At 48.0% G+C, this 21,766-nt stretch overlaps 1 protein-coding gene across 1 annotated transcript in view; it reads right to left on the bottom strand.

The window, feature by feature from the left end:
* The window catches only part of LMCD1 (LIM and cysteine rich domains 1), a 58,151-nt gene that overhangs the window by 5,607 nt on the left and 30,778 nt on the right, over positions 1-21,766 (bottom strand). Inside the window, exons 3-4 of the mRNA XM_042930030.1 lie at positions 16,279-16,534; positions 9,184-9,513 (exon numbers count right to left, since the gene is read on the bottom strand). Coding sequence (XP_042785964.1) covers positions 9,184-9,513; positions 16,279-16,534 — 586 coding nt within the window. The remainder of the gene's footprint in view (positions 1-9,183; positions 9,514-16,278; positions 16,535-21,766) is intronic.

Genomic DNA, 21,766 nt, shown 5'->3' with positions numbered 1-21,766 from the left:
CAGTGTGCTGGCTCTGTCAGCCTGGTGGCCCCTCAGCCACCAGGGGCAGGCTGGCAACCAAGAGTCAGAACGCCCCCTTGCCTGCTTGGCTCCTAGGATCCTTGCCTTGCCTTTCTCTGCACAAACTTATTCTCCAACAATCCTTGGTACTGAAGTGGACAATTTCTAAATTGCAGTAGGTAGCTGAGAGTGGGGCTGGCTGTGTGACCTTGGACAAGTTACCCAACCTCTCTGTGCCTTAGTTTTTTCACCCATCAAGTGAGGATACCAATAATATTAACAATGTCATAGAGCTGTTGCATGGATTAAATGCGATAATAGAGTTAATGGACTTTATAAGGGCTCAGTAATAATTAGCTAAAATCTCTGGTTATCCGTATCCCAGCTCTCTTTATAGATGAGAGACCTGTGGCCCGGAAGGGTTAAATCCCTTTCCCAAGATGACAAAGATATACTGGAGGCAGGATGAGCTTTAGGTTTGGAGGCCTGAGGTTCCTTTCCGTAACACCACGATCATGTAGGTTGGCAGGAAGTGACTTTTCCCACTGATGAGCTTAGTAGTTTCCCATCTCCATTGTCTCCATCTGTGCGTGGCCAGAGAACAGGGTTCTGGGAGTTGTATCGTCCATCACTACCCCAGACTCGGCTACAGTCAGTCCCCTTCCCCAAACCGCCCCCTGTAAGACCCTGGTTCTCAGACTGGAGTCTGCCCCAATACCCCCCAGAGGGCTTCTTAAAACAGACTGCTGTGCCCCACACCCACAGTGTCTGATTCGGATAGGTCTGGGATGGGGTGCAGGATTCTGCAAGCTCTGGGGGATGCTGGTGTAGTCAGGGGACCCACTTTGTGAACCACTGCCACACAGAGTTTAAAAATGACCTTAAAAATAAGCTCAGCAAAAATGATATCATCAACTCTGTTCAGTTATAGCAAACGCCAGTTTGAATTCCTGGGATGCTTAAATTCTACACAATTTTTAAGAAAGCCCAGTGTGTTCATTCCCAGGCTACTTCCCCCATGAAGGAGATAGTGTGGCCAAGTACAAGTCCCTTGGGACTATGTTAAAAAGCATACAGAAGAACACTTATCATTAGCGTATCAGTTGGTTCTTATTCATACTCTCAACCATCTAAAATCAGAGCTTGCTCATGAGAATCTTTCTAACATTTGCCACGTAACTTAGTTTACAGACCATTTCCCCCTGGGAGGAGGGGGGAGTGGCCCAAATCTTTCACAGGTGGAACAGGTATGAAGTTTCTCCTTATGACCCTGAAGTTTTGCCCTGTCCCTGCTCAAATGGCGAGAGATTCTTAATGAAAAAGGTCTAAATGAAAGGATTTGAAAATTCTATACTTTGGGCTTTTGTAATCTGTAAAAAAACAAAAACAAAAAACAAACAAAAAATGTCTGGTTTGAGAAAGCTGAGGAACATTTCAGATTTGGCTACTTCAGAAGCTAAGACCCTGCAGGGCTGGGGTTCTTTTGGTCATGGTGTGTGGAAATGTTGTTGGCAAATTCTTGGACACTCCTCCATCCAATGGGGTATCTAAGTCCCTTCCTTTGATTGTGGTCCCTCCTTAATGACTTGCTTCTATTGAACAGAGTGTAGTGGGAGGGATGTTACAGATGCCTGTGGTAGGGCATAAAAGACAGCACAGCTTTCACTGGGATCTCTCTCTATACACACACCTTGGGAGCCCTGGGAGGACAGGAAAGAAATCGTGAGACCTCTATGCCAGGGCGACTTTGTGGAGAAACCACACAGAGAGCAACAGGCCCAAAGACCCCCTCCCTGGCTGGTCCAACCCAGCTGTTTGTGTCTTCCCAGCACTGAAGCCAGACCACCAAGACAGCCCCCAGCCTATAGGCTGCTCCAAATGATGCCACGTGGGCAGAGACAAGATATCCCCACTGAACCTTGCCCACATTGCTGATTTCTGAGCAAGACAGATGTTCTTTCTTTAAGCCTCTCCACCTTTGGGTGGTTGGATATGCAACATTAGGTGACGAGAACATCCAATGTGAGCACACAGAATTAAGACTTCTGGAATGGGAGTAACCTAGACACAGAGTGTTTTAGGCAACAGTATATTAGGGACAGTGGCCAAAGGTTACATGGCCAAAGACCTGTCTCTAAGGACCGAGCTGTGTTGGCCTTCAGAGCAGGATCAGCAGATGTGGAGAACCCTCTCCAGCAATAATCTCTCTGCTGGGGTTGCCAGAAGCTCTGTCCCAATAATTCTGTTCTTTTCTGGAAGGCTCTTATCCAAAGGCCTACTCAGTCTAAACCCAGAGTGCCTTGTGAAAATCTCACTATTACAATACAGTAAATATTAACACAAGGGCCTTGAATTCAGGCGCTGGGTTCTTTCCAACACAAATACTCAACAATTTATTTATAAACAGCCTCTCCCCATTTCCTCTTATGGTGATTATTCGCCATCTTTGCTTTGCAGCCTCATGTATCCCAGAGGTTTTTTTTTTTTTCCTCATTTTCTTTCCTTTTTCAGCCCAGTGTCATTTCTGGTATCTTTAGACTCTTGTGTTCTGTTCCTCCACACTGTCATCTTCCTGAGACTCCTCACAGTACAGACTGGGCAGGCTGGGTGCAGTGGTTAGGGTGAGGGGCTTTGGGATAAGATCTGTACCATTGCTCCATCACTGATAAGCCCTGAGACAAATCACCCACCTCCCTGAGCCTCAGTTTCCTCACTTGTAAACATATGACAGGCCCTGGCTTATGGGAGATGCTTTACACATGGCGGTCCCTGTTGTTGGCCAACGATTTCACCTCATGCTTCTTCTTGGGGCAGACGATTGAACATGGGCCTCTCTGCCAAGCAAAGTCACATGTTAGGCATCTCTAACCGAATCTCTCTCACTGGTTACCTGATAAAGGGGGAACACGGAGCCAGGAAGGCTTCATAAATGCTACTCTCAGAAGAGAGACCGTCAGCCTGGGGTGTTCTTAACTCCAGCTTTGACAAGTGTGTGGGCAAGAGCTGGCTTCCCACCAAGGACATTGCAGAGTAGGAAGAAGCCTTATATGTGCTCATCTTGTCGCAGTGGTCATGCACGTGCCTGCAGCTGCATGGGGTGCTATGGAAAAAGGAGGTTCCATCATCTGTGGTGTTTGTGGGGTTTAGGGTAAGTTCCAGTTCTGCCTTAACCGCTCACAAGCTAGATGACTAGAAAAAGGGGAAATTATATTTTGTAGGAGAATTCTTAGGATTCAGTTGAAAAAAAAAAACAAAACTAGGTAAAGCCTTTGGCACAAGTGCTGGGCACAATCTAGGTAGTCAAGGAATGGCAGATGACGTCATTATCATCATTATTCATTAACCTGCATTAGCAAAATGAAATTGAATAAAACCAAAGTAATTCATAAAAAGCTAATAAAAACCATGTTTTACAGTTGTTCTAATTCTGGGGTGAGCAAACTACATCTGTGGGCCAAACCTAGCCCACTGCTTGTTTTTGCAAATAAAGTTTTATTCGCACACAGCCATGGTCATCTGTTAGATATTGTCTATGGCTGCATTAGTGCTACAACAACAGAGGGAGTAGTTGTGACAGAGACCATGTGGCTTGCAAAGCCTAAAATATTTAGTATCTGCCTTTTACAGAAAAAAAGTTGCCAGCTCTGTTTTAGTCAATGGAATATTATGCAGCCCACTCCAGAAAAAAAAAAAAAAACAAAACCAACTTGTGAAGTCTCTGTGGCAACATGGAAATATATTTATAGCATAAAAAAGTGGGATGAAGGGAATTTTCAGTGGAAAAAAAGTCCATTAATGTCATTAAAATATCTCCACTGTAAAGAAGGAGGGAGGCAGATGTTGAGAAGCCTGGTAACCATGGTGATTTTTCCTGCTGCTTCCCTGGGCCTTTTACCCTCTGTCCTCCAGCTCAGACAGGGCTCAGGACTGGGGGTGGGGCAGTGGTTTCAAATTCCCAGAGAGGGGCCTGCAGGAAAGCCAGCCTGCCGAGCCCACAAGCCAAACATCTGCTGCACAAAGATTTGGAAGTCCCTTGCCCACAAATATGTCCCTTATTGGGGCAGGAGTTGGGCTGAGCAGCCAGATGCTGTAAGTTTCCATCTGAGAGGCAGGCCTCAGTGGGCGGGGTGCTGTGGGGAAGGGGCTGGGTGAGGGGCACCCAGCAGTGATGGTAAATTACTAACGGGTGGAGATTACATTGAATGCTATGTTCTGGCTTCCTTTCCCCTTTCTTCAGTTACAAGTTTGGGGTGTAGGGAAGGGAGGAAATTCCATGCCCAGGAAATCCGCACATTTCATTTCTGAGAAAATACCAAGTAAGCATTCTAAATGCAGGGAAATGGTTTGGTGGGGCTGTTAACAATCAGAGCATTGAGGTCATTGACCTCGCAGCCCAGGCGCTCATAGGTTCCATCCAGGTGGGAAAGGTGGGGCGCGGAGGGCCTGGAAAGTGGATATGGGGCTCTGCCATTCTCCAGGGAATGTTCCAGATTGCTGGAGTTGGCAGATCCCTGGCCATGGAGCTCTCTGAAGCCCTCCAAACCCATGAGAACCCATGGTGTGTGGGACTGGGGTGTAATGGGTGAGGCCTTCCATTGTTCTTGGCATGCCTACAAGAGGCCCCCAGATTCTTCACTGAACTGGGCTGTGGGTGACTCCAAACTCTGTGGCTCAACCAACAATCATAAATACACACACTTTTGTGGAGTGTCCTCACCCACCCAGGGCCCCACCCCAGGACTGCTCAGACTCCTCAGGACTGGTGACCAACAAGGATCTGGGATGGAATCCCAGCCCCACCTCTCATCAGCAAGCCTTTTAAGTTCTCTGCTGCAGGTTTCACAGCTGTGAAATGGGTGTGAACAACTCCAGCCTCTGCCAATAGTTGTTAGGAGGACTCAAAGACATGAGTGAGCCTGCTGTGAACAGTCCCCTTCCCACCTGCCCCCCTTCCTTGCCAACACACACACACGGTGGGGCAAGTAAAGGAGAGAGGGGGAGACATTAAATATTTGGGGTTTTTAATTGGCCTCACTGATTTAAAGGGCACACTTGTGGGGTGACAGTGTCTGAGTTAGCATCTGGGATTTTTCACTGCGGTGTTTCCTCACAAAGACAGGTGCCTCTGATGGCATTTCCCATGGTGTCCTGCCTCTCCTAAGCTCAGTGTAATAATGACTCTTTAGGGCTGCTCTGAGGTGGGCAAGGGCAGCCACAGCTCCTGGATCTAAGGACCCGGATCTAAGGACTGCATAGCACCAGCCATACGGGTGAGTTGAGCTCAGAGGGTGCTGTTCCCACAATCTGGATAGACCTCTGTTATACATGTGGCCTCACCCCTAACTCAGCTCAAGGGGCCCATTTCCACATGGACAAGGTGGAAAAGGCTTTTGGCAGTAATGCTCCTCTGGTCTGGAGAACCCTTTCCTCTGAGCACATTTTGGTGGAGGGGCTTGGTGAAGACTCAACAGCCCGATCCTGTTGTAACTCGGGTCCCAAGGTCTCTGAGGAAGGACAGCACTGCAACAGGCTGACAGCAGATTGATGGAGCCGTGCCAGCTCCGAGGAGAAACGCCCTGCAGTGTAGACGGAGCCGTGCCAGCTCACAGAAGTGCCCTGCAGCATAGGCTGATTGTGGCTCTGTGAAAAGGGAGCTGGTGGCCTCAGGCTGCTGAGTAGTGTGGTTGGGTGTGGTGTAATGCAGTGTGTGATGCCCTGCCTGTGTTTCCTGAACTCCCTGTGGGTCTTTAAAGGAAGATTCCTATGTAGCATCCTCAGAGCTGGACTCCCTAAGCCAGGAGGCCTAAAACATCTATAGAATGCCCTGTTGTCTTCTCCGATCCTCACCATATGCCACTTTAATGATATTATTTTTCCTCGACTTATATGTAAAATTATTTTTATACTTTTTTTAGCAGTGGTTCTCAAAGTGTGGTCCCCAGACCAATGTCAGCATCAACCCGGGTGTTCATTAGAATAGCTGATTCTCTGGCCCCACCTGTTCCTACTAAGCAGGGAGCTCTAGGGTGGGGCCCAGTCCTCTGGATTTTAGCCAGCCTTTCAGGTGATTTTAGTTTCAGAACCACAGCCACAACCTGCCGGAGGCTCTCAGAAGTCCTACCTCAAAGAAACCCACTTAGTTTTGGTTACTCTAATGTCTCCCAAACTTACATGGCCATGTAACCCCTTTAGGATCTAATATCCATTAGCTATCCGAGGAACAAGCTTTGGGCAACAGGAAAGATGGACTTGGGGACTGATGGGGGGTTGGTTCAAATCCCACAGCTTTTCTTCAAGTCATTGGGTGGTTGGGGGCTTTAAATCAGACCCTCTAGTTCTTATCGCTGCCCTTGGTTCAGAGAAAACCAAATCGTAGCTGCTAACGATAGTAATAATGATCACTCTTAGGATGACAAACAATATTATGTCACCAAGATCATTCTAGGAAAATGTGTTTCACGTGTTCTTTCTTTTGCCCTTTTTTTTTTTTTCTCATAAATCACCGCTTGGATTTGGGGCATCAGTCTGAGTTCTACAATTTCCTCCCCATATCTGGGTTCTCAAATTGAATGCCCTGACCATTTCTGGCAAAGTCCACTGTCCTCATCAGGGGAGCAAAAATCAGGCTTCCTGCCTGATGCTTGGCTCTGGTAGCTGTCCTACACTTCCCTTTTATGAGAAACAGAAGGGACACAGCACACAGGATGGCCAGCACCCACGTCCACTTGACTTGGCCATTGACTAGGGTAAGGCAGAACAAATTTGGGGTTGCTGGGGACACACTGTCTATGGACTGGCAGGCTATCTAGCTACCTTTATAGGATTTGCTCCCTGGCTTCTAGGAGATAAACAGGGAGTCAATAAAAGCACCCAGCCTTCTTTCTTCCTGGAACAGATAATAAGCAGGGTTTTATAACTCAGCATCATGTAGTTGGAAAAGTATCGGATCCAGGTTCTACTCCTTAGAAACTGTGGAACCTTGGAAAAGTTACCTACCCTCTATGAATCTCTGATTCCATACCTGTCAAATGGGGTTGGTGAAATTCACCCTACTAGGCAGCCGGGTGAGTTAAACAAAGACTCTGAAAGAGTAGGCATGGCATCTGGCACACATCAGGTGCTTAATAAATGTGAACTTGGATCTCATCATCCTCCGGGGCAAAATGGTCATCTAAACTGTCCCCATCATTAGAGGCTCTATTTAGTCTGAATATTCACTGATTCATCCATTTGTTCATTCATTCATGGTTCACATATTTATTGAGCACCTACTATCTATATCAATGGCACCTGCTGAAGATACAGAGATGAAAAAGAAACCCGCAGCACCTAGAGGTGACATGAACACATGACGTACAGGCAGGGATCCACTAGTTACATAACTAGTTATCCAATCAAGATTGGGGGTAGGATAAGGAAGGAGAAGGCCGTTTTCCCTAGCCAGCCCAGCCCAACCACCACGGGCTTCCTTCAAATTCTGTTTTTGGTCTGGTCTTATTGTTTAAATGCTTCCAAACTGTCAGAACTACTTCCTAAAGTTGACAATAGGCAGGGGCTCAGGATCTCAGGCCACCTTTGCCCCACTTCCATGCTGTACAAATATGTGGGGCTGAGTCAAGGATAAAATAGCGTATCTCTCCTGGGAATGGCAATTGGGAAATGTCCCAACGACTTAAAGAGATCGCCTTCCAACTTGGAATTATGCAGTATTTATGCTTTAAGGACAGATAACTATTTGGATATAGGGCTGGATGGGGAGGACACTAGTTTATGAAACACTGTAACTGGATCTAATTTTTTTTTTTAAGTCGCTGGGACATGGATTCTTCCTCGGAAATGGGTCTTTTCAACACCATCGCCAAACCTGTGGTAAGGAAAATAAGTTTTGTTCTTTTGACTTAGAGTTCTCAGATTGACTGTGTGTGGCCATAGTTCACTGGACGGTAACCCCAAATGAACGCGCCAACAAATGGGGGTTGGACATTCAGGACACAGGTTTTGGATGGCAAGTTTGAGTCACTGCAGGCAGGAAAGAGCCTGGCCCTTTCTGAATGCAGTGACAACATCACCAGGGCTGGCATTTCCCTGGGCGGTCCGGCTCACACGGGCGACTGCCAGCCTGTTACCAGCAAGGCAGGTTATTTGCTTGAGGGCTTCACGTATTGGGACATTTATCTCCAAATAACAATTAGAGGCAGCTGAAGTCACTTGGCTGACTGGGGCAGAGGGCAAAAGGTAGACGGGAGCCAGAGGCCGTGAAACAGCAAACATCAGCCCTCTGTGGTACCCGTCTCCAGCTAGTCCTTTATACCTCCTGTGGGGCAGATGAAGACAAAGCCATCCATGAGGTTTTCACCTCCCGGACACTCTACCTTCTTCATTTTCTCTCAAATAGCCTCCAGTCCCTCACTCCCTTACAGCACATCTTCCACATGCTGCTAGAGGGCGCCTTCCCAAGCACAGCTCAGATCCTGTGATAGCTCCCGCTGAAACCTGCCATAGCTGTCTGTGGCCCTCAGAGTGAAGTCCTACATCCATGGTATTCTCCAGTGTGGGGACGGAGTCCTCCACTTGTTTGATTTCCTGGGGCTTGGCGGACAGCACAGGCTGGTTGATACTTGGGTGATGAATGGATGGAAGGCTTGCCTCTTCAGGAAGTGTGCCCCTGCTGACCCTGCCAGCGTCGTGTCCCCACGCCCCCCAGCACACCACGCTCTCAGGCACATGGGACTTTGTTCAATCCTCTGGCTCCACCGTGCTCTCTGGAACTTAGGGTTGTTTTGCCCAAGCTTGCCTCTTTAAGATGGCCTGGGTCTTCCCTGCCAAGCCTGAATTCAGCTCTGGGTGCGTCCTAGTCATTTCTCCCGGCCAGGCTGGGCCTCAGCTCCTCCTCCAAGCCCACCCTCACCTCAAGCAAGGTTAGATGCCCTTTCTCTAAGCCGTGACAGTTTGGTAGCCTGTGACCTCCACTGGACAAGTAGCCTCTCAAGCACAGTGACCTTGTGTTATTTTCCACAGGATAATGCCTGGCACAGAGTAACTGAGCACCAAACAGCCGCTGGCAACATGAATGCATGAAATGAATGTTGGAATGAGGGGCAAGAGCCTGGAGCTGGGGCCCTGCCTGTGCAAGCCCTGGGCCTGGTTTTTTCAGCCAGACCTGGAGGCACGGCAGACACTTACGTATTCTTTGGACGGGTCACCGATGCTGCCGTTGGTGGTCGGAGCGGTGGTCTCTGTGCCCTCTGGCTTTTCCTGCTGCTTCCCTTCCTCCTTGGGCAAGCCACCCTGCCCAGGGAGGGCCACCTCTCCCACGCCGAGGGCCTCGCTCTTGTATTGCTTGACGAACTCTTCCATTACTTTCAACTCATTCTCCAGAAGTCCGCGGCAGCGAGAGGGGTCCTGGTCGTAGATGGGGAGCTGCTGCATGAGCTGGCGTCGGCGGTAATAAGCGCCCTCGGTGCCTGTCACTGGCTGCTTCTCTTTAGGGATGAGCTCCATGTACTGTAGGCCCTAGTGGGGAGGAGATAAACCGACTGTGATTCTCAGGCACCCAAGCCAGATCTGGAATTGGTGAGCAGCCTCCAGCTTCTCCATCTGTTTTTGCAGAGCCCCGAGGCTTGTCAAGGCAGAAATGTTGTGAGTTTGGCGACACCCAGAGAGGCCTAAATAAGCTGTCACTCTCCACCCAAGTGGTCGCAGATTCACATTCTGAATGGGAGTGTTGTACTGGATGCGTTGGCTTTGCAACGCAGATTTGGTTTCCTTCAAAACTAAATATTTTTACTTCACTTTACCTCATGGCAATGCTCCTTAAAAAGAAAAAGAGTCAATCTAGTTTAAAATTGCTTTGCTTGGAAAAGTATAATTAAATCATTATAGGTGTAAGGTATTTCATGGTTTGTTCATTTAAAAACAGGCAAAGGCACCTTCTAATAGAACAAGTTGATAAGGTCTCGTGGTAATAACATTTCCACATCAGTATGACTGAAAACCATCTGAATGTTAATATGTCCATAGATAACTGTCTGATTTGGCTTTTTTTTTTTTTTTTTTTTGTAATGAACAGTAATCTTATACTTGGGTGGGTTGCAGGGATGGGAAGATTCAGAGGAGAAAAAGGTCAAGGCCACACAGCATGAGGAAGCTTGAAAAGCAAACTGTTTATCCTTTACAACTGGTCTCCATTTCTGTGCTTGACCCTGACTGTGACTCTGACACCCCCACCAGTTTGCCGGATTCCCACTGCCCAGGTGGCTGTTGCCATATTTACCCTCTTGGAACCTGCCTGTGTCCTATCACATCCTGTGGTTGGAACTGGATTGTGGTAATCAACATGGAAAGTCATACTGTAATTCATAATGAACAATCCCGGCTTTTGCCTCACGTTAGGGAGGAGGGGCAAGGAACCTGATGGAGGGGCGTACTAGTCCAGAGCCTGGTTTGCTAACTTCCATAATAAATGAATTCCGGGTCAGAGCAGTTTTAGAGAAGGGAGAGGCAGATGACCCGGGTTTCTGTGGACTCATGAAGTGAGAGATGGCTGTAGATGGCCCTATGTGGCTCTGCCCTAGAGCTTGGAACACCTGTGGGCTCACAGAATACCCTGTGAATCCCCCTTCACCTGTACAGTCCCTAAGGACTTTTCCAGGTGCTTTTTCAGGCACAGGAGATGGACTGGGTGGTAGATAGAATCTTAGGGTGTCGGGGAATTTGGTTTCTAGCTCCCTCCCTGATGCTGTTCTCTGTGTAACACTGAGAAAGTACACAGCCACCCAGGCCTCGGTTTCATCATTGCAAAGTTTGGGGTAGACTGCATGATCTTCAGGGTCCTGAGCACTGTGAGAAGTCTGTGGTGACCTCACTCGGTCCTCACCACAATTAGCAGAGAGAGAGGCAGTAGCACTGACCCGGGTCTACAGTGCAGGAAAGTGGCTCAAGGAGCCCGTGGTTTCTGGCTCGCCAAAGAGGCCAAGACTCGGAACCCCAACACACGGAAGAAGAAGTGCCAGGGAGCCACACGGCTGACCACACGTCTGGGAAAGGCTCGGTCCTGACTCTGTCTGCGGGTGGTGTGGGGTGATGCGGTTTTTCCCTGGGTCAGTATGAAACCACAGGTGGCTTCCAGCACAAAAATGCCAGGCAGGTAGGTCTGAAGAACCTAGTCACAGACTTTGGGGTGCATGAGAATCGCCTGACCACCTTGTGAAAAAGCTTCCTGGGATCACCCTAGACTTTGATTTGGGAGTCTGGAGGAGCCCAGAAGTGAGCACTTTTGCAGGTCCTCCTGGGTCATCTGAAGCAGGACATCGGAGGACTCAGGGACAGTGGGTAGGGGGAAGGGGTGTGACCATCTGAGGACAGGGCAAGCAGCAGACCAGCAGCACACAGGCTGGGGCAGGGCACAGGGCCCTGGGGAGATGGGTTAGAGACAGGTGGGTGGGGGGGCAAATATCTATCCCAGGCCTTCTTATTTCGTGTCTGAGGCCTGCCCCGTCCTCGGGATCTGTGGAAGGGATGGGGAGGTGGTGACAAGACTATGGCTCACCGTGCCAGAAAGGGCACCCAGACCTGCTTAGCATCTCATTCGCTCCCACTGTGGAAGCAGTTCCAAGTGCATGGCTGATCGAGCTCATGGGAGCACAGCCTCTTCTTCTGTGAGGGCTGCTGACCTCCCGGGTTGAGTGGTTGAAGGAATGGCAGGAAGAGCTCACACTTACGTGGTACTTACTATGTTCCAGCACACTTCTAAATGCCTGACCCATGTTAGCCCGTTTACTTCTCACAGAACCCCCAGGAGGAAGGCACTAATATTACCCCTCGAAAAACCGAGGCACAGAGAAATAACCTCCAGAGGGTCACACAACTCGTCTGTGGTGGACACAGCTTTGTACTCAGCAGCTTGGGTCTCAACCCCTTCTACACTGCCTCTCTAGAAGGCGAATAATTTGCAAAGAGGAAAAAAACAAATTCCCCCAATCTCTAGGGGAGTTTCCTTCTGTCTTCATTTCAGGGTGAGGAGGCTGTGTGGGCACTGCCTAGTGAGATGATCCCCCAGCCCCTGGATATGCCCCTGATTCCGGCCTTCAAGAGCATGCATCCCTCCCTGCATAGCTTTACAAATAAACACTGTGGTAGGAGTCCCGGGGTAGCGGCCTTGCTGGCCACCTGTTTGTTGATCCGTGTATTCAGTGTCCTTTCATGGCTCTGTCCTGGCTACAGGTGTTTGTGACCTGCAGGGCTAACAGATTCCTGGCCAGAACCCTGGAGACAGGGAGTGTTCCCTCCCAGGAACCTGTTGCAGGTCAAAGCCCCAGCTGGGTACCTGCTTTCTGCCTTTGCAGGGTCAAGGCCACACCATGTGGCCACCAATGTTTTGTTGTTGTTGTTGTTGTTGTTGTTGTTGTTTTGTGATGGCTGGCCTTGCCTGGCTGGCCTGAGAACCCTATTCACACACCTGTGGTAGACATTACTCATCAACCCCGGTGAGGGCATCAGAGTCCATCTCAACACAGCCCTTCAGACAATTGCTGTTGACTGGCATGGGCTTGGGACGGGGATGATGGGGAGAGAGGGCTGGCTCAGAGTCAGCTGCCTGTGCCACTCAGAGCTTGTAAGAGAATCTCTCAGAAATCCCTCCAGGAAGCTGATTAAGGTCATGTTCCCAAAACCTTTAGCAAGAGGCCTTTTCTCAGAGCAGTTGGAAAGGTTGGTTTAGGTTTCAAGTTTTTCACGAGGACCTTTCTGAGTCATTTGGTGCATTGCTGTCTGGCTGGGACATCTTGGGTGAAGAGGTTCCCAGAATCAGGCTTTATCAGGAGAAGAATCAAAAGGCAGAGAGAAAAGTGGAAAAGAAAGGTGCCTTATTCCCAGAGTTGGGCATAGTTGAACACACATGGACTCTGGAATCGGAAGACCCCATCCTGCCTGCTCTTTCGGCTTCTCTGGCGGTCAGGCAAGGACAGTACATGGGCTTTGTGTTACATGCTAATCTCCATCAACAGTGGCTACTTGAGTGCTGTGTTGAGAAGGATTCTGAGGCCCAAAGAGACTCAATGGAAGATCGTGCTCTAACTGACCAGCAATGTTTGCCATGGGTGTGGGAGTAGAGGATAAGGTAGGAGTGCCACACCTGCACGAGTTCCTCAAGAGCCTCTGTTTGCTCTCCTGTAAAATGGGGTTATTAAGCACGTAGGGAGTGGTGAGATGTTGATGACATATATCATATGTATCATAGTATTTTTTTATCATAAATCATAAATATATCACAGGGATTCGTGAGAGAGTCTCTAACAAGCTCTGAGTGGCACAGATACCTCTGACCCAACCTCTCTCCCCATCATCATAAATACACACATACACACACACACACACATACACGTGCACACACACATGCAGAATGCTCAATGGATGCTGGTTCCCTTCATCTTTTCATCCTTCCCTCTCCCAAATCCTGGCTAGCTTTCAAAGATTTTCCCAAGTCCCTCCCTATTCTTAGAAGCCTTCCCTTAAAAGTGCTAACCCAAAATACATGCTGTTTTCTGCCTCTCCTCCTACCTGTCTGGTTCTCCTGGCCTGGCTTGATAGGTGGGAGCCTAAGCTTTGGAGTCAGGGAGGCCCGAATCCAAGACCTGGCTCTGTCATTTAAGCCAGCTATGGGACATCAGGCTAGTGGTGTCACTTCTCTGAGCCTCCATTTCCTCCTCTGTGAATAAGGGTAGTAACAGTATATCCCTAACAGTGTTGGAAAATTAGATGAGACCACGTATGCATAGCTCTTAGCATATGCTAAGCTTAGCACACGTAAGTACTCAGTAAATATTAGCTATTAGGTTTATTGTTACTAATCTTTAAAGGCTTAAGAATTTCTCCATTTTTCATTCTGGTTGGGAAGGATGACAGCAAGATTCAGTTCCATTTCCAAAATATAATCAGTCCTGATCACTTGGTAATTAAAAAAAGAAAAAAGTGGGGAGGGTGAATGGGAAGGGAGAGCTGTCCAATCTCAGGCGACTTGCTCAGGCAGGCCAGATGCAGAGCAGACAGAGGGGCCTTTATACCATGTGGTTTTATGAGCGAGCATTAATCACAGCCTCACGATGCCTTCCTCTGATTAGTCTGGAGCCGAAGCATTTGGGGTTTTCACCAGCCAGTTCCTGACGCCCACAGCCAGCTCTTTTACGAGCTGCTTGCTTTAGTTTCCACTGACATCTTGGAGACCTGCTTGATGGCTTAGCCAGACCTGGGTGCTGGAGGCAGACCCACATTTGGAGCCACCCAGCACTGCTATAGTTGGATGCCACTCTCTGTGGCCCGGATCTGCCCCTGCCCAGCCCCTCCAACTGGTCAAGCCCAATTAACCATTCTATGTTTCCTTACATGTAAAATAATTCCTACCTCACAGGGTGGCTGAGCTCACAAATGCTGACGTATTCTTTTAAAATATGTTTTCAAGAACTATAGCTTTTTAAAAAAAAGCATCTTTGCCTCTCTCCACTTGATTGAAAAGGGATTTCCCCCTCCTTTCCTCCACTTAAGCTACAGCTTAGAAGGGTGCTGCTCAGGTGCTCTACGGTGAAGGATCAGGTTTTTTTGTTTGATTTTTTTTTTTCACTGATTGCAGAAGGATTCTTGGGCTCACTGCATGCGATGAGAATGTAGCCCATGCCACATGAGATTTCCACGTGAGTCTGACCACAGTGGAATTCTGTTCAGTGAGAGGAGTTGTCTGATCACATGCTTGGATGTCAATTGCTACTATATTTCCCCAACATTTATTTTCAATTTCTGTACTTCTCGTTGTGGACCAGTCACAGGATTTTGTGGTACACTGTTAGTCCACAGACCATGTGTGGAATGCCACTGGCCCGGAGGGTGATGTAGCACAAATAGGATGTGCCAAATAGGATGGTGCACAGGACAGGTGTGGTATCTGCCCTCGTGGACCTCGCTTCACTCCAATGAGAGAGATAACTAAACAAAGACATACATAAGACAATTGCAGCTCGCAATAAATCTTCTAAAGAATCAATGGCGAACTGAGGGAGAGAGAAAAAAATATAGCTGGAGGATAGGTGGACTGGGGAGTTAGGGAAGGCCCGTCTGAGACCTGACTATCAGAAAGACCCAGCCATGCAAAGAGCAGGGAAAGGCATTTCAAGGGGAGGGAACAGCAAGTGTAAAGTCCATGAGGAGGGCAAAAGCCTGGAGTGTTCCAGAGCAGGAAAGAAGAAGGTCAGAGCACTATAAAGTAATGGGTGAGGGGTCATAGCCAGAGCTGCAGGTGCAGCCTGTGGGGGTATGACCATGCAGGACTCTGAAGGCTCTCCTTTTCTCCCAGAAGAGATTTAATTACATGCCAGGCTTCCATATCTAAAATTGTAGGAACTTTTTCAATCTCATGAACTTGTGGAAATCATCTAGGCCCTCACTATTCCAAGCATGGTCTGGGGACCAGCATCCCCTGGGAGCATGTCAGGAGTGCAGAGTCTCAGGACCAGCCCCAAGCTTCCTAGATATATTTCTGCAAGTTGTCTAGATGATGTATGTGCTTGTTGAAATTGGAGGGGCACTGGTCAGGTCTGTGGGGTCTTGACAATGGCTGCAGGTATCATTATCTGAAGAGTTAAATGCCCATGTCTGGTGATTCTGATCCTGTAATCTGGAGCTTCTGATCTGGGGTGAGGCCTGTGCATGGGAACTTGATACGGGTCTTTATAGTGGGCAGCCAGGGTGTGACCTTGTGCAAGTTACTTGCTCTCTCTGGATGTTGTCCTTCTCTGGGTGCCTCACCCCCAGGGTTGTGTAAAGCTAGTCTGGTTCTCCCTTCCAAGGCTAAGAGCCTTCAGCTGTTGGCAAGAAGAGAGAACTGTTTTTGTGCTCCCCCACAGGCCTGCAAAGGATACATCCCAGGCCACTCTGAGGGAAAAGGAACAACTCACACATGAAGACAAGCACTGTGGGAGTCCTGAATGATAAGTCAGCCTTTGTTCAGAAGTGGGGAGCCCAAAGGGAATCATGAACGACCCTGTACTGGAATTGGAAGGGCCCTCAGAATTCATAGAAACACTTCTATCCATTTCATGGAAGAGGAAAACCGAGGCCCAGACAGTTTTCACTTCAAGATCACATAGGTGATGCAGGAGCAGGTTTGGAACCTTAGTTATTCCTATCATTTCTATAATACTGCCCTCTTCTTACCTTGTCTTTGAAATTCAGGCATGACTAACATTTACAAGGACAGGACAACAACCATTTGGTTGGAGGAAGCTGTCTTACCAGTTTCTGGGTGACTCCAGGGGGGGCCCACTCATAGGTGATGGTGTCAAAGGTGGGATCTTTCCCAGTGGCAATGGGATTGGTCATGATCATCCGATTCCTCTTGTAAATCCGGATGCCGTCCCCGCCTTTCACTCGGGCTGTGAGGGTGGAATACTTGGAGTCCATCAGCAAGCGGCCAATTTTCCGATCATCTTCCAGCTCAGAGCTCAGGCAGTGGTCCTCATGGCTGCATTTGCATGACTTGCATATTTTCCTGGGGGGGGGGGGGCGGTAATCGGGAAAAGTGAGATCAACCTCCAGAGAAGAGGAGCAGTCTCCTGCTGGTAGCATCTGCCTTTTTGAAAGCAAGTTCAAGGCTCAACTTTAGTAACTTGGAACGGCTGGCAGCAGATGAATGGTAATGTGAGACCAAAAGGACTTTGGGATTGGGAACTGCTTTTGGGAGACTACCTATCAATCTGACTGTCTGTGGGGAATGTGGGATATGACTTCAGCTGGTCAGAAGAACAGCACATTTTTACTCATGGTGGCAGCAAGGGCTGGTTCATTCATTAAAGATGCTCAAAAGCAGGAGTCTTTATGACCTGTAGGTTGAACCTGGCCCACAACCTGATTTTATAAATAAAGTTTTATTGGAACACAGCCACGCTCATTCATTTATATATTGTCTGTGGATGCATTTGGGCTACAGCGGCAGACTTGAGTAATTGCAGCAGAGACCATTTGGCCCACGGAACCTAAATTATCCACTCTCTGGTCCTTTATAAAAAATGTTTCCTGACCCCTGCTCTAAGGAATTATTGAAATTGTCTCCCAAGATTCATGAGCGTTGGAGCTTCAGCAACTGTGAACTCTTTAGCACTCATACTGAAGTTAGAATACAGCTGGAAAATTTCTTTAAGCAACTTGTGGCTGGGACCCAGGGGAAAGAGAATGAGCTAAGAAAACCCCTTGGGCTGGAGAGATTGATATTCACTGGCAAGGCTATGTTGTGAGGCTGTGAGAAGGAAAAGCATCCTAGGGAAGCTTCACATTCACTTGAAAGCCTGACACTTCTCTCTGACAATGAAAAACAAAAGCATCTGGCTGCCTTGTGCCATGTTGTTAAGGTTGTGAAATCCAAGTGTTCGCAGTGTAGAGGAAAACCTCTTCCCTCCCTTTCTGGCTTGTCACCTGAGGTGTGCTGTGACTCCTGAGGCGTGCTGTATCTCACTTGCTCCCATGCATGAGACTTAAGAGCTTGTTAAGTAAAGCAAGCAACGTCGGAACCTGCAGCAGGGATGGATGGGGCAGGCCCAAGCAAAAGAGGTGTCACTGCAGTAGTGTGGGCGCCTCACAGCTAGGCATGCCTGAAGGAACCCTCCTTTTTTTCTCTTCTAAACTCAGGAGATTGATATGTTCACCCATGTATCACAAATATTGCCTGGGAGGCCCGCAGGAGCACACCTTGATAGTCTACCTCAGTGGTTCCAAACTAAGGTCAATTCTGATGCCCAGGAGGCATTTGGCAATGTCTGAAGACACCTTTGATTATGGCAATGGAGTGCTACTGGCTTCTAGAGGGTAGAGGCCAGGGATGCTGCTAAACATCCCATAAAATATAGGACAGCCCCCTCCACTGCAAAGAATTATCCTGCCCCAAACGTCAATAGTGCTGAGGTTGAGAAACCTTGTCTAATATAAAGTGAGGAGGACCCAGTGCACCCTTCCAGGAGCCTATAGTTGGAGTGGGAGAGGGAAAGCAAATCAGATGGAAAATGTAACATAGAGTAAGGTTGGGCCATATGAGAGTCACATATGCTCTGGGGTGGTTCCGCTGGTCTGGACCAGTTCCCCCAGCATGTAAGTATGTGGCACACGGAAAAAGGCTCAGTGTGGGGAAACAGTGGGTTACAGAAGGTGAAACGCGTTTCTTCAGTGCAAGGCTGATTCTTGTTTTTAACGCACTGATGTACAGCGTGACTTTAAGTCAGGGAAAATGCAGCGTTTCCAGTGTTGTTCAAGGAGAAGCTTGCAGCCCCAGTCCATGTTCCGTGGGCTATAATTTGAGAAATGGTAAAATTGTTGATCTCAAGGATAATTCCAGCACTACAAAAGAGAATATGACCCTAAAGATGACATGGGGCAAAACCAAGAAGTCTTTTCTTTTTTTCTCTGTTGCTCGTGTTTTCAGAATTGGGGCATCTTACTCATGATAAATATTCTCTTGCCTCTCCCTTTCATGAGCTAGACATGGAGGAGACTGCTTCCCTAAGGGAGGGAATAAACCACTAGTTTACACGTAGGGAGTGACAGCAGCCGAGGAGGAAATGGAAGGAGGAAGTGGAAAGAAGTGAGGGAAAGCCCAGTGTCCAAGTGGACCCTTGGACCCCCAATGCCTTCCATGTGTGGAGCTGGGTGGGGAGGCTGAATTTGCTTATTTGGTTAATGTAGACTCTCAGCATGCTATTAGAGATGTGTGGAATGCAAAACACCTTGAAATGGAAAATGTTGACGGATATGAGATATTCTTTGACATTATGTCAGTATTATTTCTCCTTTTATTCATGCCGTCATGTTGCCAGGTATTGTTGCTGGGACACCATAAATGAAGAAGGCACCCCTCTGGCCCCACTCTACTCTTTCCAGGCACCCAGACTGAAGAGGGCAACGGACACACCCAGGAAGATCCCCAAAGGTGTTAAAATGGCCATTTCTGCAATCTCTCCTGGGCTACCTGGAATGGTGGAAGAGGCAAAGCCTTGGAATGTAATGCCAGCCTCAACACTAGCCCAACACCAGCCCGTGGTCAAATTTCCTATCTGACAATGAGAGAGTTGGTCTACATTAGAGGTTGGCAAACTACATTCCATTGGCTGAATCTGACCCATCACCTATTTTTGCACAGCCTGTGAAGAAGAGTTTTTACATTGTTAGATGGCTGAAAAAATTCAAAAGAAGATTACTATCTTGTGATACAAGAAAATGATAGGAAATTTGAATGTCAGTGTCCTGAAATAGAGATCTACAGAACATAATCACATTCATTCATTTACACGCTTAATGGATGCTTTCATGCTACAAGGGCCAAGATGATTGGTTATGCCAGAAACCCTATGGCTTGACAAACCTAAAATGTTTACTAATGGGCTATTTACAGCAAGTTAGCTGACCCCTGGTCTATTTGATGAGCTTTCACACTTTGCTATGCATCCAAATCACCTGGGCAGCTTGGTAAACTTGTAGATGCCCTCCCTGGCCCCAGCTAGTCAGATGCACTGGTCAGGAGTGGGATCTGGTCATGGGTACTTGTAATCCTGTTCAGAGGTAATTCGGATGCACATCAAAGTGCCAGAGTCACTAGTCGGTCCCTTTCGGGAATTTAAGTGGCTGTGGTTGACTTTCTCTAGATTGTCTGTCAAAAAGCAAAGGAAGCCCAAATCTCAGGGCACAGTTATCTGTGAAGATCCACTGCCCTGGGCAGAAGAGGCAGAGGGAACAATGTAATTCCTGCAGCTGGTATGGAGACAAGACCTCATCAGAAGGCACGTCACAATGAGGAGACCAGGAGAATCCTTCGGAGAGTGACCCCTGAAGCATGTAAAACTTTGTAATTTGAAGCGCCTGTGTGGTCTGTCTCCCATTTTTCATACTGTGTCCCTGCTTCCCTCAAATTGCGGTTTTTCTCTACTCACTGGAGTCAGTAGACATTAAAAAAAATAAAGCTATTACAATAAAGATAATGTAAAAATATCTCTGCATGCAAGGAAGAGACTTTCTGTTGGGCTCTCTCTGAAAAGCCTGAAGTCCTGGAGGCGTGTTTCCCACTGCCCTGAAGGGCAGTTCAGCATCCTGAGGTTGTCTCGGAATGCCAGCAAGCCCAGCACATCCATCTGGGAAGTGGGAGGCTGCAGGCTGCTGGGGGAGCCTCCCCTTCCATTTTCATGATATGCTGGTTCTGAAAGTCTGCTCTTGCCTTCACTCCATACTGTCCTCTTCAAATAACTCTACCATCTGTGCCTCTAATTCCATTCTAATTCCATTAACCATGTCAATCACAGGTTTGATTACAGACAACTTGCCTGAAACTATGGATTGTAAAGCCAGAAGGGGAACCAAGAGCACATTGACTCCAATGCTCCTATTTATCAGATGGAAAAGGTGAGGCTTACAGAAGGGAAGTGTTTGTTCAAGGTGAGTGAGCACATGAATTATTATTTGAGGGAATTGCTCACTAAACCAGGCTGGCTGCCACTTGGGTCATTTAAATAAATTTCTAACTACTGACAGTGTGAAAATTGGAGCATAAAAATGGTTTTATGTAGCCTCCCTGCTAAGGTTCTGGGACCTCACTGCTCCAGTGTGGCTTGAATTTAAATCCCCATTAAAGTGATTCAAACCAAATACAATGCTTGCTATGGGGGACCCGAAGCTGCAATCTGCATTTCTCAAGGATAAATTCACTGGATGTTCACGTCCTTTGTAGAATGGTGGGGGAATGTAGGGATTACAACAATGCTGAGACTCCTTGCTTACAGTCCTGAAGAACAGGGCCCAGAAGTGTCCTCCTGCCATAAACAGCTAGAAAACCAGACAGAATATGTTAAATGACCCTGTTCAGATGTCAGACAAGAGGCAGCAAGGGGCTGAACATTGAGAGGGGGAAACATTATTGACTGAGTCAGGGGGTGCATTCAGGGAACATTATCCCTCCCCGCTGCCCTAAGGATTCTGAAAGGAGGCATCCCAGCTGTCCTTGGAGAGCTGATGAGGAGTCAGCATTGTTCCGTGACACCCTGATGGCAGGTTCAGCACCAAGGGGGAGGAATGATAGGGAAGCTGACTCCTCAAGGCCAGAAAGAGCTCTAGTGGCCAAACTAGATGTGTGGGGCATTCCCCCAACAGGAAGTGTGCTAGCTGTAGGAGTAATCTGTGCGGGGGATACAGTGGGGTTTGGATGACTTTGAAAGTCGCTTGCATCCAGAAGACCACATGAGCTCCTGTGAGGTCAAGGACTGTCAGGGAATGGAGTCAAGGAACAGTCCCGTGCTTCAAAAGCTCATGACCCACAGTACTACTGTAGAATGTCTAAGAGCATGGAGTGGGGTTTCACAAAGACCCAACTTTGAATCCTGGCATTTAGTAGCCATCCCCTCCCCACCCCTGTTAGCCAGCCTCAGTTTCCTGATATGAAAAATGGAGACACTGAGATACTAATACCAACTGCTCAGGATTGCTTCAATATTCCAACGTACAAGATTTAGCAATGAATGTTTTTCTAATTGCCATCCTACCATGGAAATCAACAACTCTGAGACAAATACCTCCCAAATTTCACTCCTGCTCTGAGTGCCCCAGGAACCCCTCTGGTAGGGGGATCAAAAGCTCTACTTTGCTATCGTGCCCTACAGAGGTTGCCTCTCTCTTCCAGGGCTGCCAGGACAGTCACACAGGCTGTGTGCCCTGCACAACTCCACACAGATGCTGATGGGAATAGCGCCTGGGG

Source organism: Panthera leo, chromosome A2 (genome assembly GCF_018350215.1).
Source record: "Panthera leo isolate Ple1 chromosome A2, P.leo_Ple1_pat1.1, whole genome shotgun sequence".
Taxonomy (NCBI): domain Eukaryota; kingdom Metazoa; phylum Chordata; class Mammalia; order Carnivora; family Felidae; genus Panthera; species Panthera leo.
Note: the sequence above shows the minus strand (reverse complement) of the source record. Positions and strands in the feature narration are given on the sequence as shown.